We start from the raw sequence: 18,208 nt of genomic DNA, 5'->3' as shown, positions 1-18,208 counted from the left end.
CAGCAGCACAGGAGCATTCCACATCCAAAGTCACCTGATGCAGAACAAGGGAGAGGTTCCCCTGCATCCCCACTACATAACACTAAGAACAAAAGCCTTCCCAGCCCAGACAATCCCCTAAATATGTACATAATTCTCTTTAATATCCCATTTCTGATGTGTTGCTGCCTGGGAATTACCCAGTCTCTGGAGCTCCAATCTTATTCTGGGCTCCAGCACACTAATTCAAGAAATCCATGTCCACAGGTTTTGGAGTTCTCAGAGAAACCAACTACTAAAGTTGTTTTGCAGCTTAGCTAGAAACTATAATCTGAAATAAATGTTCCTATCTTTCTGGGAACATTTCCAAGGATAAAGCAGACTATAAAAAGTAGATGCAAAGTTTGCACATTAGTGCATGGAGCTTCAAAGCTGCACAGTAAGTAGTTCAGGTTTAGGGGTTTTTCTTTTATCTCATCAGGTATACAGCTTCCCAAGACAGCAGTATAAAGAGGGATGGCAGCTCACACTGGTGTCCTTGTGTTAGTTCTATAGTAGCTACCATACATCTGATAGAAGCATAGCCTCAACAGGACAAAAATCACACTGGATTTAAGCTGTGCTTTAGTAGATTTAGGAGTCCCACAATCACTAGTGGAGCAACCAAACATAAAGCTGACTCATATGTGTCACATACACAGCAGTCCTAAAGACATGTTGCAGAGAAGATGGACACAGCACCCTTTTCACCTGGTCGAAATTCAGCACCAGAAAGCTAAGTCCACTTGCTAATGGGTTAGCAAATCCTAACTGCTTCTTTTTCTACTGTTCTAGATGCTTGGAATTTGGATACTTGCACTATTTCTGCTCAGCATAGCAGAAGGTAAGCATATGGGGTTAGTCTTTATATAGCCTTTCTATGCTGCTATATTTTGTGAGACATCATTCTACACTATGGTGTCTTAAAACTTACTGATTGAGGTTACATAGTTCACTTTCCTATACAAGAATGGAGAGACCTGAGTGTATGTTGGTGTACTCTGCTTTAGTGATGGAAATAGAGGAAAAAGCTGGGGGCGGGGGGGCGGGCAGGGACAGAGGCAGTCTCATGAGGGTATAGCTTTATATTCAGAAGCCGCCACTTCTTGTATAGTATAAGACTTCTCATGTCATCAGCTGTTCAGCACAGTCTCCAGTTATTGCTGATTATTTGCAGTATCTTGGCTTGGTATTAGGAGCAACTCATCAGCTGTCTTTGCCTTAGGCAAGGCAACAGCTGGGGAAAGATTCCCAAGGTATGGTACAGGATACCCACAGAGGAACTGCAGCGAGTACTTTGTTGATGAGCAATAGGTGACTTCTTTCCTTGGGGTAAACAGCCTTTGAAGAGCTGAGAGAGGGCAACTGCTGGGCTTTGCTTTCTGTAAACCATAGAATTTTCAATAAACCAAGAGACCTCCAGAGAAGAGATGGTATGAGTTATGACTAGCCTGCTTCACCATTTTTGCTTATTCACATATTATTGATCTCATCTGTGTGCTACAGGCAAAGAAGTTTGCTATGAAAGGCTTGGATGTTTCTCAGATGATATACCATGGTCTGGGACTACAGAAAGACCTGTCCATAAGTTACCTTGGGATCCAAAAAAGATAGACATTCACTTTCTCCTATACACAAGAAGAAATCCTAACAGCTTTCAAGTAAGAATGATTCTGGTTTAAATGTTAGTAAATCACATTCAAAAAGAATAAATGAGCACAGACTCCAGCTGCATTCCTGGAAAGTGCTAGAAATGGCCAGACCTCCACTTTACTCAGGAGACCACCTATTCCAGCTCCGTGGCAGGGTCTCTGGGGCATAATTCACATCCTTTTCCATCCCTCACAAAGCAGCACACCCTCATGTTTTCTGTAGGGCCATAGAAAGGTACTCGGAAACTGTGCCTTTTTAGAATCATTGGGCAATTTTTTTTCCACAGGTAAGATGAAAACACATTAAAAGTAAAGTCTGTGCTGTGCTAAGATGTGTTCAAAGCCCGCTTTGAATGGAGATACAGACCTTAAGCCGCTTGCAGATGAGTTTAATGTTGCATACATTTTGAATGCCTGTACAGATAAACATAATTCAGGTCTTTGCAATCCTGATACACTATTTACAGAAAGCAGGTTTAAATGTTTATAAATTTAATATCTGAAAACAGGAGATCTCTGCAGTTGATGCCTCAACAATTGACTACTCCAATTTTAACAAAAGTAGGATAACCAGATTTATCGTACATGGGTTTATAGACAACGGAGAAGAAAACTGGCTGTCAGACATGTGCAAGGTAGGTACCACTGGGAAATCCTATCCCTGTGAAGTTCTTGGTTTGCATTTATAAACACATTCCTATAAACTGTTTGTTTTCTCTATTTCTAACTGATTTCTCTTATGGTACTTGTAGTGATAAGGAGGGTAAAAAAGAGGCCACATTTTTTAATTGTTAGCAACTTAAATATGTAGCTCTGTACCCTGAGGAAAAGCATGAGGTAAAATGCATAAATCCATTCATTTCTCTTCAGTGAAGCAAGTGACAACAGGATTTGGCTCAATAAGCGTCCTTTTTCTTGGTAAAAACAATGCAACCCCTGGAGCAAGATACTGCTTAGGAACTAGGGCAATTCCAGAAACAGCTGTAGACTCAGAGCTATTGCATCATATTTCTCCAGACAAAAGACAGGTTTCCAGATGTGGGAAGTCCAGCACAAAGGTATGGGCTGCCACGTGAGTGTTGGAGGCTGAGGACAAGGGCTGACCGTTAACAGAAGCAATAAAGCTGTACAAACGTACATCCAGAAGGGACCTCAGTGGGATCATTTTGAACAAAGCTTTCAATCTAGGACTTGCTATGAACAGTGAATGAAGTAAAGCACTCTGCTTTATTGACTTTCGTGCTAATTCCCCAAGTTATTTCTTAATCCTCTCCCCAAACAAAGTTGCAATTCCAGCTTGCGGGCTTCTCAGATCCTATAAACATGCTTTTTATTGCAGCTGCAGCTAGTGAAAGCTACTAGTTATACAGCACAGAGTGAAGTACCAGTTGATGGCATATGACACTTTAATGATAAAGTTTTCCAGCTAGCTATTCACACAACTACAGTTTTGTTTAAAGTCTATATTCCTATTTTACTTATGAGAACACTGTGAGAAACAATATGAAAGTCCACTACAATGAAGGTATTTCACATTTATTGCACCCCCATTACCTCCTTCTCTTTGATACTAGGTCAAAAGAATATAGATGTATTTGGCAGTGTCTCACTGAAAAAAAAAATCACTTTATGAAATTGAGGAATGATTGTTGGATTTGTTAGTTGATAATTTGTTTGAAGTATCAGAAGCAGACTGATGATTTTATAATTCTCAGTCTCCTATTTTCTACTCTTAAAAAAATTTTTTTTCTAGAACCTCACAATCAACAAGATAGCTCACATTTTGCTTCAGCTAGTCCCTTAAATCCTTTTGATCAATTTCCACAAGGATGTAGAGGTATGAGATAATTCTTTAGATTCTTTCTCTTTTATGGTGGCCTATGCTTTATCACAATACTCCAACTATATTTCTTTTAACTTGATCTCAGTGAATCTTTTCAGTAAGGAGTGGAACAAATGGGATTGCGACTACACCACCCTGCGTATGTCTATCTGTTATATACTTTCCCTCCCATTAAGTAATAATCCTATCTGCACATTTATTTTTACCACTTATAACATAGCCACAGACACTTCTATTGCCTTTTTTGTCCTTTGCCAGTTGTAACACATTTTGGATGCTTTATAGTGTCTGAACACAAAGCAAAGGAAAATAAATATACCAAAACTGTTAAAGAAAAATACATTTAGCTAAACAATCCAACTCGGAGGGAAAAAGCAAAAGCTTCAGATTCTGTGGCAGGCAATAAAGTATCTGTCTGTACATACATATTCCCAAATAAAACCATAAATCTGAAATGAGTATTCACTGACACCAGCAATTTATGCATCCTCTTACAAAAACACAGTTTCTTACAAATCTGTATCAGAAAAACACTTGGTTTTTGTCATCAAAAATATAAGTTCTAACTGGATTTGAATTAAAGAAGTACTTTTAAATCACTTAAGTGAATCGGTACACGGGTAGAGCTCTTATTTAATGTCACATACAAAGTTTCATTGAAATTAAAAATTAGAGTTATCAGTATTAATACTGTTTTCCCTTCTGCAAAAAAAGACCACTATGGGTATTTGAAATGACGGTGTGGCCATGACTACAGTACACAACCCTACTTCGGTACTGTGTCCCTATGAGCACTGTGTGAGCACACCTGTGAGTAGGTATGACCACATGTATACACTAAGGTTTTGGTTCTTAAAATGTTCTCATACAAATTCATGCAACATATATAAGTTGAGCTGTAATAAGCAACAAGAATCAATTCCACTTTGTATTTACTGTGAAGCTCTTTGGTTTTTACTTTTGTTTTACAAAACAGAGGATGCTTACTGTGGAAGATGTGAACTGCATTTGCATAAACTGGAAAAGAGGGGCAAGATGTCAGTACACCCAGGCATCGAACAACGTCCGTGTTGTGGGTGCTGAAATAGCTTATTTTATAAAAGTTCTCACGGTAAGAATCTTTGTGGTTATAAAGCTATAGTTATAATGCTGATTTGAAAGAAGATTCAGGAAATCTCATGAATGTGAATGTAACCAGGAGAAAACTTTCTTCTACTCAGTGATTATTTTAGAAGTTGTGCGGTAAATAGACTTTTTTTTTTTTTTTTTTTTTTTTAAGTTAGAGAACTATATCATAACAGCAGGATTAGCCAGCCTAGGGATATGAAGTTCTATGAGCCATCCCCACAGTACAGCTGAACAGGTATTCCCTAGGTGTTAACAGATGTAAAGTGTTGTGTAGCATTAAATATGCAGAGATAACGGACACAGCAAACTGCCTTTTCACAGAGACAAAACCTACCAAAGGGCTCTTCAGAATGCCAGAAAACCAGCTGGCAGCAGCTGAAGGACAGCTGCTCTCTCTTGGTCAGCAACACCACCTGGGGACAAGTAGGATGCACCCAGCCGCCTCAGGGGAAAGCCCCTGTGCACACCACCTAAATCTGCAGAGGGTACCACACGCCCCCTTCCTCAGCCAGCCCACATGGGAGGCGATGCTTGGTTCAAAGCCTTCTTTTAACCCAAGTGCTTTCAACACACACTTCCCATGAAAGAACTATAAATTACTTCAATGGGCAGTACCAGTGTAGAAGTCTAGGATTGCTCCGACCCATGCCTCTCCCTATCTGCACTGCAGCCACTGAAGCACCGTCCAAAAGGCTGAAGGTCTCTCTCCTCTCACACCCTCCAGCCGCACGTGGTGCCTGACCTGCCAGGTGTAACTGAGAGCTCCTGCCTGGCTGAATCCTACAAGCGAGATGAGCATCCCATGAAACTTAATGGGGCCAGGATGGAAAACGGATGCAAATCCTCTCAGGACACTATTGACAGACCTGTCTAGAGTTCTAACAGCCTTCAAATGAGGGCAGCACCTTTGAAAAATCTATGTATTGGACATAAGTACCTAAACTGGCAAACAGATCCTACAAATCCTATAGGAGTTCCCCAGTCTGTAGTCAAAAGCAGATTTTCAGCCCCTTTTTACTCTTCCCTGTTGCTGATAAAAACAGATGTAGTAACTTTTCATATTGGTGCTTTCTCAGGAAAAATATGGATACTCTCCAGCTGACGTTCACATAATTGGCCACAGCCTTGGAGCACACGTGGCAGGTGAGGCTGGCAGGAGGCAGCCAGGGATTGGCAGAATAACTGGTAAGTCAGTGACTTCAGTCACAGCTTATACTAAAGACACCACTGCTTAACAAAATGTTGTGTTCACTTTCTTTTACAATCATATCTGACTGTGACTTAGCCTCTTCTCACAGTACACCAAGGAGCACAGCCCTGGTAAGCAGGGGAAAACCATCAGCATGGTGGTTATTTTGCTTGCATACGTTTACACAGCAAAGGAAAAGCTCTATACAGCTAACAGATGCAACACATCAGTTGACTTGCTGTTAAACATTAATGGCTGTGGCATCTCTACAGGGCTTGCTTTCTGGTGCTTTACCCAGTGGTGTCACTGCCCAGACCAGTGCCAGTCTGGAGCAGGACAGGAGTGATTCTGTAATGTAACAGCGTTCCACTGTTGCTGCTAAAAACATACTCATAATAACTAATGTACAAGTTTTATCGAAGCTTTAGCTGCGATTGTTATTTTTCATAATGATTTGTCCAATACTAATATAATAAACAGACCAGCAGGACAATCCCTGCCTGCCTTGTCCTAGCAGCTTTTCTCCTGCCATTTTCACCTTTCATTAATCTGGCCTGTTACGTAGCAGCACATCTGATGCGCAGCGTCACCCACTGTTTGCAGGTCCTTCCAAAGCATGCTAGAAGCAGCACAACAGTAAGCAGTTAGCTATTTCATATTGTAGCTTTGCTAACAAATATCGTTTTCCAGCAAAGGATGGATTAAACCTGACATTTCAGAAGTAGTAGGCTAACCTTCCTGATGTGTCACCTATTATCACTTTCCTTTGCTATGTCTACATAAACTTCTCATCTAGTAGTGTACAGTAATAGTAATTAATTTTTTTTTTTCCAGTGAAATTTCTAAAGTTTCATTTCTTCACTTAATGGTTGATATGCTAAAACTCCTTGGCAGGAAAAACTGAATCAAATAGGATTATACCATCTGCCCAAATTCAAGTAGACTTATTAAGAAACTGCATTTATACCTAAAAAGACAGAGAGATTTCAGTTTAATCCCCCCCATTTTTTTTTCTGAAGGGGATCACAGGCGTTATGTTCATACAACTTGTATTAGTTTGAGCTACATGAGCCCTCTCTTACTTCTCAGATAATGTCAGAGCTAACTGAGCAGCGAGCACCCCCCCATTATCACTATATTCCTAAGTAATTGCCTGTCCCTTTTAAGTGTTCCCACAGTTCTGAGTTTAGACATTTTTAAGGAATATGATGTTGTTCTCTTAATTTTTGGTCAGCCGATTCAGTTTCCACCCCCCCAGTACCAAATTGCTCTGCTGTCTTTCCCTGTTGCAAGTTGCACACTCTGTGCTCTGAGAAAGCCTCTCGCTACTGCTGAGCCAGGTTTTCCTGCTCAATTCTTTCAGAGAAGGCATTTTTGGTTCTGGTTTGTTTTATAGCTGTCCACGTTTCTCTGACTACTCAGACTCTGGACATCCTCCAGTGGTCCCATAAATAGTGTCTGTGTCTTGCAAGATATAACAGATCAAGCCTCTGTGACTATTGGCCAGAAGCATTTTCATCTTCCTTTTGATCCAAGAGCTTCTTTTCATGATTCAGCATCCTTTGGCTTGTAATCTGCTCTCTACCCACACTAGCTGAGAGCAAATGACTATTGAAGGAACCATTTTGCAACACGGATGACTTAAGTGATGAAAACACGTATGGCCAAGAGGCAAAGCAGAGCTCCGTGGAAGCACAAGCTGCCTCTGCCCGCAGCAGGAGCATCAGTGCAACAAAGCCACCGCACAGCCATCTGCCACATCCCTGCACTGTTCTTCAAGGGAGAGCCCTCACCTTTCTTAAATTCTTTAACTGACTCCTTAAAAAAGCAAGTGGCAATCAAATAGCCATATTTATTGCAATAAGAAGTAGTTTCTAAAAAAGATATTCTAGAGACCCCACAAAGCACAGTTGCCATTTCAGGTGTTCTAAAACCTCCAATACTCTCCCAGAAAGCAAAACTGAAAACCAGTATTATCAGCTAAACTTGTGACCAAACCACTCCTTTCTCAAAATATGGGTAACTCACCCTGCAGTCTGAATTCTTCAGCAATTTTTTAACATGTTTTTAAAGCTATGGGCTTGATCTCCTTATTCATTATGCAGTCAGTGCCAAGGGCAGCATGCATTTAGCAGAGTGACCTTTCATACACAAAAGACAATTTTGGATATTATTAACGCACTCCTTTTCATTTGTTACATTTCCTCAGGGATTTCAGGCTTGGTGAACCTTGGACTAATAGTCTACAAAATTCAGTTTAAAAGCAGAACCAAATCTGCTGCCCAGGGACAACAAGAGATGCAAGCATAAGGCAGTAGAAATTGTGCAATTCACAAGACTTTATGAGCTCCTGAAATTGGTGCAGTAATTTAGGAAGGAAATAAACTCCATTTTCTGATCATCACTTCAAAACTAAATGTTTTTTCCAAAATCTGACTGGAGTCAGAAGTAGGCAGACTGGTTTCAACACCTCCAAGCACATGGAGTGCTATCAGCATCAATTCCTGCTTAAGTGCTCTCAAACAAGGTACCTAGAAACCATGCAGGTAGATCAGTTGTATAGGATACAGACACAGCAACCTTAACTTGAGCAATATTATTAAAGTGAAATTCAATTAAAAAAAATTATATCCAAGTGTTGGGATTCAATATTGATTTAAATCAGTAAAATTTAATAGGCTTCACACAGGTCACACTTTCTCCTTCCTGAGAGAAAAGTCGCTTGGTAAAAGAGAATGCACATCACCATTTTATTAATACCTATATTACTTAGATACAAGGAACTGTAGGCAGCTACGTATGTGATATTAATTATACACAGTCATAATGTTATGTAAAATGATACATCTGTATCTCTTTAGCTATGTGTAACACTAGTTTTTTCCTTCAGGACTAGACCCTGCTCAACCTTATTTTCAAGGCACTTCAACTGAAGTCAGACTGGATAAATCTGATGCAGAGTTTGTTGATGTTATCCACACAGATTCAGCTCCCACAATCCCCTACTTAGGTGGGTATTTAGCTCTGGTGTATTAATACAGAACGATTTACACCCTATGGCATCAAGACCCAGTTGTGCTGTATCATAGCCGCAGAACAAACACACCATACTGGTCACTAACCGCCCATATCCTAACATACCAAGCATAAACAAGCTTCAAGCCAGCAGCTATAGGTGTGAGACATTATTACTTTAAAACATACTTACCCCTGCTTTAAATGCTTCAGGTTTTGGCATGAGCCCAGCTATAGGACATCTTGACTTTTATCCAAACGGAGGAAAGCAAATGCCAGGGTGTGGGAAGAACCCTGTTTCACAGATTGTAGATCTTGACGGCATCTGGGAAGGTAAGTATGCTGATAACATTACTAATTCAGGGGAAGGTCACCCCTCACAATGTAACAACTTAATTTTTTCTTAATGCAGGTGTTTTGCATTAGCTTTTGTTGTGTCCACCAGCAATGGCAGCTGCAGAGTGCAGTGACAATGTTAATGTGCTCAAAAAGCACCATTTTCCAGATAAACAAGACAAAGGCTTTACCTCTGGAAAATATGCCTCCTCTAAAGTATCTAATAGCACAAACAAAAGTTACTGAAACGCTGCCAAAAATTTTGAAGGGCCTGTAACAGCACATTTACTTTTGTTTCTATTTAGGTGACCAGCAGCACTACTGGGTGGAGTAGGGCAATGATGCTCACAGCTACTTCTGTTAGGGTATCTGCAGCTGCAATTCTTCTGACATAATTAAAAAATATTAAATTAATTGTTCTTAACTATTCCAATCTGAGTTGCACTAAAGCAATATCATTGTGTTTATTTTTAGTCAGCTAAAAAAAGATTGGCACATAGCTGCTCAAATATGCTCTTTGTTGTTTTACGTGGTTCTAAAAAAAGCTCTAAGTATAAGGAAATTTCTTTATGTCTTTATAAAGTTAAACTGCACATAACATTAAAAATAAAAACAAATCAAGATTTCTGCTGTGGAGATATTTCAGTATACTATCTGAGCTCTTTCTTACATTATTGAAAACACCTTGAATTCTGAGAATCCATGAACTTATTTGTGATAACTAGCTTTTTTCTCCAGGTTTTATTCAATGCAGCTAGAGGCATTACTTTTTTTTTGTGTGTGTGTGTACACTTGTTATCGATAATGGGGAATTAAAGCACAAAGAAATAACTGTGTTCTATATGATGATCTTTTTAACCTAAAGTCAGGAAAATAAAGTCAACACAAAGGAAAATAATATATTCATTATTTTAATTTTAAGAATCTCCCTTCCTTAAGCACTCCCCAAATAACAATAATTTTGTTTTGAAGTCCTCAGCTGGAGCAAATCAGCATTGCCCTAGGAAGCTGAATACTTTTCATTCGGTTTTCTTTTGTTATGGTAATGTAACTGTTGCCTACAAAAGACCTGCTTCACACAGTTCTCATTTCTATTGTGAAACTCGGTCAGATTGCTTGAATAAGTGTTTGTGAGGGGAGGGCAGGGGCTGGGCTGGGCTGCACAGTCAGTCTCCACAAAGCATTTCAAGTTTACATTTTATACCTGTTGAGTCAGTGACATTCCTTAGGGCATCAATTCATTACAAAAACAAGCTTCAAAACTTTTTTTTTTTGACACTCCAAATTTATTTTTTTCTTTTTGATACTCCAAGAATTGTGAGGAAGCTTTTGAGAAGGAATGATGCCTCCCCATCACACAGCAAGGCTTATGCCAGTATCTTTCCTCAAACAGCAACAGAATGGAAGAACTAAACAGGGAATATATTTTCACAGGAACTCGGGACTTTGTGGCTTGCAATCATTTGCGGAGTTATAAGTATTACTCTGACAGTATTATCTACCCTGATGGATTTCTAGGCTATTCTTGTGCTTCATATGATGTTTTTCAAACCGTAAGTATTCCTCAGAGCCTCAGGATGGACCATATCCAAAATAGTGGCTCTTACCTTTACATCTGAAATTCAATGTATTTATGCTACCTTGTACCCACCAAGTGTATCTGCAAGACAAGTGTCAGACATCCTAAAGTATTATAGCTCGTGCAGCTGACATGGGTCAGTGTAGGAAAAGGCAACAACAAAACAGGGACATCCCTGGCTCTGTGCTGATGTGACAGCTCTGAGGTACGACTGGAGCTATCCCAGGCCTGCTCTGTTCTATCGAACAGAGTTACAAGTAAGGAGGAAAGCCTGTCCCTGTAATCACCAAATTTATTTCTCAAACAGCAAGGAGTAGAATCCCATGCTGTAGTAGGTGAGCTTTCAAACACAGCTGAAATGTCTTCTTTTCAAAAGAACAAGAAGTAAAATAACATGACTTGATGTCAGTCCGTGATCAAAGTACTTTGGTGACTTAAGATGGCCTCAGGGACAGGTTTATGGACCAAGGTCAGGAAGCCCTTCCCTGTCCCAGACCAGGAGATAGGGAACTACAGCCTAAGAGTAGCAGGGAGCTAACAGGCTCATATCATATCATGCAGGCAGCCCAGACAGAGGTATAAACTTACACAGTGCTTAGATTTACACATTCTGAGCAGCTGATAGACATCACACTTCTCATATTGGTTCAGTGAGCTTTGTTGTCAAGACAAAGCCTTTCTTAACCCACCCTGAAGGTATAAGGGGACATCATTCTTTCTCATCAGTTGCTGTGGAGGACACCTCCTCCTCCCTGCTCTAGTTCAACACTACTCAAGGATGTCACTGATGCAGCTGAATTGAGCTAAATGGCATGAGAAAAAACACAGAGCCCTGAACAATTAGAGCCTTTGAGAAAGCTGTCTAGCTTATATGATCTTTCCCAAGTCACAGAAAGAGTTACTTGAAATTTGTTGTTGCTGTGGTACAAGGTCAGTTAGGTGGATATGCTAAAAATAAGTCCCATGACTAATTTTTTTTTCCTTAGGAGGATAATTTTATTAATAGATATATTTGTTTTCACTAGGAAACGTGTTTCCCATGCCCACGAGGGGGATGCCCAAACATGGGTCACTATGCAGATAAATTCAAAGGGAAATACAAAAATGATTTTGTGAAATTCTACCTGAATACTGGAGAGGCCAAGGATTTTGCTCGTGAGTTTCTATTGTTACCTACTCCTTGTAAACAAGCCTTTTTATTTTCCTGTTTTACAATTCATTTTAACAGATAAATAGCAGTCCAATGGCTTTTCAGTCTTTCATGCCTTTTCCTCTTTTGCTCAAATTCTAGTGCCCAGCTTTGGGCCCTCCAGTACAAGAAAGATGTTGACAAACTGTAGAGTCTAGCGGAGATCACAGATGTCTAGTGGACAGCACTATAAGGCGCAGTGAGGATAGGCAATGCACAGAAGTTGCGGCTAAGGAATTTCTTATTAAATAGTATGAAAATTACTGTCACAGTGACAGTGGTTAAATGCAGGGAGAAGCTGGGAAATCTGCATCTTTGGAGATGTCCAAAACTCAGTTTGACAAAGGACAAGAACATGCCAGTCACAGCTGGGCTTGCTTTGAGAAGTGGATGGACCAGATGACTTCCTTTACAACCTAAGTTGTCCTAAATGTCATCTCTCACAAGACTGTTCTTCCTTCGCCTTTGTAAAGAAGAATCAGAGGAAGAAAAGCTGTTTTTGTTAAGTGAATGCTAAAAGAAAGTTTCCAGCCACAAAAACTATTTTTCTTGAGCTTCAGAATTTTTTTTACATTCCTTCTACACTATTTATATTCTGGTATGTATTGGTATTTATTCCTAACACCTCCTTCTTTCCAACTTCACTATATATGAAAATCTTCATGATCAAAATGCTGAGGTCCGCATTGTTTACCTTGTTATGGACTAGCTGTCTGGGTTTTTTTTCCTCCCAGAAAGTAATGCAAATATCAACCTATTTCTCGTGTTGATCTCATTAGGACATAAAGACAGATCTGACTCACTGCCGCTTTGTATTTGTTTTGCATGGTTATAACGCAAGGAAGAACAACAAGCATCAAGCTTCATGTGCGACAGCACAATGTTTGAGCCCAGACAGCCTATAATGTGGCCTTGAGCTGAAAGTGAAGGGCAGTGATAATTTTGTTTTGCTTTCGACTACAGTGTACGACCAAAAAAAAGCCAACACTTTGTATTTTGGAGACTTTCTCCCTGGGTACAATCTAACTTACTGTATTTCTTCTCTGTAGTTTGGAGGTACAAAGTAACTGTGACACTCTCTGGAAAGAGTAAAGTAAAAGGGTATGTAAACATTGCCCTGTATGGAAGCAATGGGAACACAAGGCAGCATCAGATTGTCAAGTAAGTTAAAAATTCAATAGAAAATAAACTTCTCTAGAATGCTTAATTCATATTTTCAGTTAACATTTCCGTTTAAATTGGTCTTCTTTTAGAGATCAAATTCTACCCCTGATGTAAACACAGCAACAATTCGCTCACTCTGGGTTTACCTTTGAAGGGAGAAGACTAGAATACAGGATTTTAAAGTGTTAGAATTTGGTATCACTTGTTTGGGGGCCCGCTAAGGTCTTGCCATACCTATGCTAGCAGAGTTCTCATCTTTTTGTCTTTCATAGGGTTGTAAAATGTTGCTGCCACAGCTGGCTACAACTAAATCCATCTCATGATTTACTATATAAAAATCTACCTTTTGCGGCTCGTAACTTTGCCTGCTTACATTGAAGCTGCTTGCTTGCCTCATGTGGTTTTGTTTCTTTGCATTTTTCTTGGTTGTTTCAACTAGAATAGCTGAAACGATGAAAACTAGGGAGGAAGGCATTTTGATGTAGGTTTGAGGGACGTCATTTTTTGGTTTTGTTTTTTGTTGATTGACAGCTATGTGGATTCCACTTTTCCAAGGAGGACTTCACACCTTCATGCTTGACAGCAGGGGTTTGCTGTGAGCTGACTCCAGTTTGCAGGCATCCATGCACTTTCCCGAGTAGAGTCTGCCAGCGCTGAATGCACTGCAGCACTCCTGAGCTGCCGTTTGCAGGGCTTGTGTCAATTCAGATGCCAGAAGTGAACTCTTTTCCCCCACAGCAAATTTTGCTCTAACCTACCAGTCACAAGTGCGGATCCAGCAAAGAAACAAGGCAGCAAAGGGATTTTGTCCTGTGTCTCATTACTTCCACTACCATAAGCCTTTTAATACAGGGAAGAGTAAAATCATCCTCTGAAGGCTAATGAGTGAGAAACTGCAAAGCTAGGGGAAGGAATAAAAATCCTGTCTCTCTCATGAAGCTTGTTAAAACTGTAGAGGTTTCTTCTGGGTGGTTCTGCTGGGTCCTCTGCTTCCCCCCACCCCCCTTCTGTATCTCACAGGTCACGCCTACAATAACAGTTGTGCAGTGATAAAGGCTGCACATATTCAAATGTCTCTTGAATTCATACAGCAGGGTAAATAAGAAAGAAGCTTTTCACCTTCAGAGCATGGGGGTGGGAGGGGACAAAGGAGAAGCTCAGAGAAGCATTGGCTCATATTCAGTGAGATGTAGCAGCTGAAGCCATTACCAGTCTCAAACTGCTGCCATTTAGAGCTTGCTGTGTTGCTGAGACATGAAATAAGTAGCCAGATTCTAAACTGTGGTTACCCAAGAGCAGATGCACAATTGACTCATCCAATTGACTTGCAATGGTGCTGCAAGTGTGGGAATCTCTGCTAGGGGGCCAGGCTGAGCAGCTGGTGGATAATCCTTTTGGCCACCTCAAACAAATCCAACATCTGTATCATAAATTAATTAACATTAAATGAAAGTCTCAGTTACGTAGGCAGGGGTTTTTTGCACATAAGCAACAAGGAGCAAGATCTACCTTCTCCACACTGATTGTCCTGTAACTGGATCTTCATTGCGAGGTATGACTGCAGCATATGAGGCCTACCTGCCTTTACTTCTTCTGACAAACACTGACTTGGGATGAATTAAGTTGGAAAACTGGCAATAATGTATCTCTGTTATAAACTAACTACTGTCTCTCTGCTAGCTTTCTACTCACTTGCTACCACAGGCAATTGGTTGACAGGACTGGTAATTAGTATTAAACTCCCGCATGCCTCACATCCTTAAAATGTTATTTTTCACAGGGGAACCCTCAAACCAGACAACACCTACACAAGCTTCATTGATGCAGAAGTTAAAGTTGGAACAGTTACAACGGTTAAATTTCTTTGGAACAACAACCGGTTAAATCCAACTTTTCCTAAATTAGGGGCTGCAACTATTACAGTACAATCTGGAGAAACTGGAAAAGAGTAAGTATATCCATTGTAAAAATCTCGAAAATTACTTGGAAAGATAGGTGACAATATTATACATAGCATGAAAACATTTTCACAAGAAAAGCTATTTAAACCATTAAAAGAAAAAAAAACTCTCAAGAAAACCATTTCCTTCCTTTCAAGAAACTGTTCATCCATAGTTCAATTCGTTACTACTTCAACACTTTACCTTAAATAACTTCAAAGAAAGACTTTAAATATCTCCAGGCTTCAGAAGAAAGACTTCCTGTACAGCCCTTTGGGTAAGAAAAAGCAGTACCGGCTTGGATTATCAGCCTCATTCTTGCTAAGCTCCTACTGTCCACGAGAACTGGTTATCTGTAAAGGAATGAAGGCAGTGGGTTGGTTATTATTGATAACATGCAGCTGTGGCAATTTTGTCTCCCCTCCAGGCAGCCTCAAAAAGTACCTTTCCAACACTTTGCCATGTCTGAATGCTGAAAACCTTTTTCACTGTAACAGGCAAATCATACTTTTTACACCACACTAGCAGAATTCTTATTGCCATTTTGTCATATTTTACACTTTTTTTCAAATATATCCATAAGCATTGCAAATATAGAATTTGTCCCGCTGTCCACATTTAATTGTTCTAGTAAGTCTAAGACTAATCTCCATGTTGTTAACAATGTAATTGCAATTTTATCACCCCTCGAGGCAGCCTCAAAAAGAAATTTTCCAGCACTTTGCCATGTCTGAATACTGGAGACATTTTTCAGCATAACTAGCACATCATTTACTTTGCATCATCCTAGCAAAGTTCTTATTACATTCTTGTTATACTTTACATTTCTTTTTTCAAATATAAGCATTGTTAAAGTGGAATTTTCTTCTTCTGTACCCATATCAATAAGTCCCCATCTATGTTGGGTACCAAAAGTTGCAATTTGAGTTAAAATGGACAACAAATATTACAATACACCCACATCGCTTAGCTGCAACAGCTCACCTCTCATGGTGTCTGTTATGGGTGGCAGGTTATATCGCTCGTCTCAGCAACATTGGGCACCAGTTGTTGGAGTCCAACTCAGTCTGCCTCACACAGGGCACCAATTGTTGTGGCACAAACAAACTAGTAGGCTGCAACAAGGCTTTACCATTGGTCAGATTCTACTGTCTGTGCTGTATCACCTTCCTCCAGAGATCAGGCCATATTGCCCCTCCTCCATCCAACCCCCTCTCCCACCATCCTCAGGGCTATTTAACCATTTAGCAGGAACAAGCTACAGCTGCACATCATCCAGGTCAATCAACCCACCGCCGCTGAGGCAAGGCCACAGCTGCACATTATCAATGCTGATCAACCCACTGCCTTCACTCCTCTACAGTTACCTGATTCTGAGCTTGCGTTAGGATGTCTGATTTGCTGTCAGCTGGAATCGGCAGAAGTTTTTCCATTGATCTTAATGGTCCCTGGGATCATGACTGTACAAAAGAGGATGGTGATAATAAGCCTACCCTTCCAATGAGCAAGACTAGTACAAGGAAGATGAGCTTAAAAGGCTATATATAAAGTTGGGGGAAAGAGGCTAAAACTTATTTCTCTAGACTTTGTGGAATATGGCTTGGATGTTCAGAAGTATGATCAACCGATCCAGTTTTCTTCATTTTCCTGGACTTTTTAAAACAAACTCCTTCATTTGCTTGATGGGTTATTTTATCCTCCCATGACTAGGTATCTAGAAGAGGAGGTACAGTATATGTTTTAGACCTATATACAAATATATAGTTAAGATGTCGTCACTTAAAAGAGAACATGGGAGATGGAAACAGTTACAAGCAAAGCAAAAATGATTACAGCCCAGCCTTTAAGCAGAGGTCCTAAGTCAAGTTGTAGTTCCTATTCACCAAAATACATTGCAGATGCATATTCCTGTAGATAAGTACTCACTCTTCTATTGACTCATGGCCTTTGCACAAGTAGTCGTGACCATCTACATAGTGATAGTAGTACAAAATCTGGGGCAGGGGGGAAGAAACTGTAAGGTTAAAGGCAGGCAGACAGTGAACCAGAATGAATACAGCCCATCGATGCTTTCCCCAGCAGTAATATTTCAAACTTAGGAGCTCAAAGTATGTTCTGTTCAGTTATGTCAAATGACAAAGGTTGACTTATAATCGAACAAATCCACTTGTATAATCTCAACAAATGTTGAGAACTCAAGGAGCTTGTACTTTTCTTCAGGTTCCGTTTCTGTGGTTCCGAGACAGTGAGGGAGGATGTTCTGCAAACTCTTACTGCTTGCTAACAGCACATATGGATGCCCAAAACCTTGCTGCCAATAAAAGCTAGTCATGTGTAAAACACTGGAGTCTGCAGCTGTAATACAGGTGATGTGTGTTGGGGATTTTCTGCTGGTTTGGGAGGTGGGGGTTAAGTCTGCAGATACCCTCTCCATAGACAGAATTTTTGGAGTAGCTTTGGGAGTGAATGAGCCAAAACCTGTTGAAAAATTCCTCTGATTTCAACCTGTTTCAAAATTATTTCAGACAAGAGGAGGAAAGGGGACAGGTAACAGAATCTGGATAGTGGCTCCTAGGCAGTACTATGAGAAAGCAGACCTGCTTGTGAGTAGGAGAGGAGAGGATTAATGAAGCTGATGTTCTTAATCAAACTGAAGGCTAAGCTCAGAATTAGCGTGAGATAAAGATGAAACAGAGATAAGAGGGTGACTGGTTACAAAATGAGGACAGAAGGTTAATTTTAATTACCGGTGAGAGATGGAACAACGAATGTGATGGAGAACTGGTAACACATCCTGATGTGTTAACGCCAAACTCAGCTTCTACCATATGATCTAGGTGGAATTAATTTGAGAAAAACAAACTGGATAGCAAATTTCAAATGTTAATGACGTTTCACTAAAATGCTTATAAGCGGAACGATGACCAACGTGTCCTGAAATCCCATGTGGTGGCCCTCAGCCTTGAACAAAACTGCCAGATCATGTGGTCAGAAAAGGCAATGCAAAGAGGGAGTTGCTTCTTTCCCTGATTTTTGATAAACAACATTCAGCTGAAGGGAGGGTAGTTCACAAATTCATTTCTGTCCCTATGTGATCCTGTCTCAGCTCCCCCAGCCTGCTGCTGGAGAAGCAGCCTGCTTCTCCTCTGCTGCCA

At 40.2% G+C, this 18,208-nt stretch overlaps 1 protein-coding gene across 1 annotated transcript; it reads left to right on the top strand.

Annotated features, from left to right (window-relative positions):
* The first annotated feature begins 813 nt into the window (after window positions 1–813).
* LOC121093781 (pancreatic triacylglycerol lipase-like) lies at window positions 814–18,022 on the top strand. The gene is made up of 12 exons (XM_040606636.1): window positions 814–862; window positions 1,525–1,679; window positions 2,180–2,305; window positions 4,490–4,624; window positions 5,718–5,826; window positions 8,721–8,840; window positions 9,059–9,178; window positions 10,616–10,734; window positions 11,786–11,915; window positions 12,999–13,110; window positions 14,894–15,061; window positions 17,274–18,022. Exons 1-12 carry the CDS (start codon window positions 814–816, stop codon window positions 17,335–17,337), a joined length of 1,407 nt encoding a protein of 468 aa, XP_040462570.1. The 3' UTR covers window positions 17,338–18,022.
* The last annotated feature ends 186 nt before the right edge of the window (window positions 18,023–18,208 follow it).

Source organism: Falco naumanni, chromosome 9, assembly GCF_017639655.2.
Source record: "Falco naumanni isolate bFalNau1 chromosome 9, bFalNau1.pat, whole genome shotgun sequence".
Taxonomy (NCBI): domain Eukaryota; kingdom Metazoa; phylum Chordata; class Aves; order Falconiformes; family Falconidae; genus Falco; species Falco naumanni.
Note: the sequence above shows the minus strand (reverse complement) of the source record. Positions and strands in the feature narration are given on the sequence as shown.

Bases quoted from the DNA above. Each gene is read 5' to 3' on its own strand.
- LOC121093781 (XM_040606636.1), top strand. From the start codon at position 814: ATGCTTGGAATTTGGATACTTGCACTATTTCTGCTCAGCATAGCAGAA. The intron at 1,680-2,179 runs GTAAGAATGATT...ATCTGAAAACAG, and splicing joins GAAATCCTAACAGCTTTCAA to GAGATCTCTGCAGTTGATGC. The intron at 15,062-17,273 runs GTAAGTATATCC...ACTTTTCTTCAG, and splicing joins TCTGGAGAAACTGGAAAAGA to GTTCCGTTTCTGTGGTTCCG.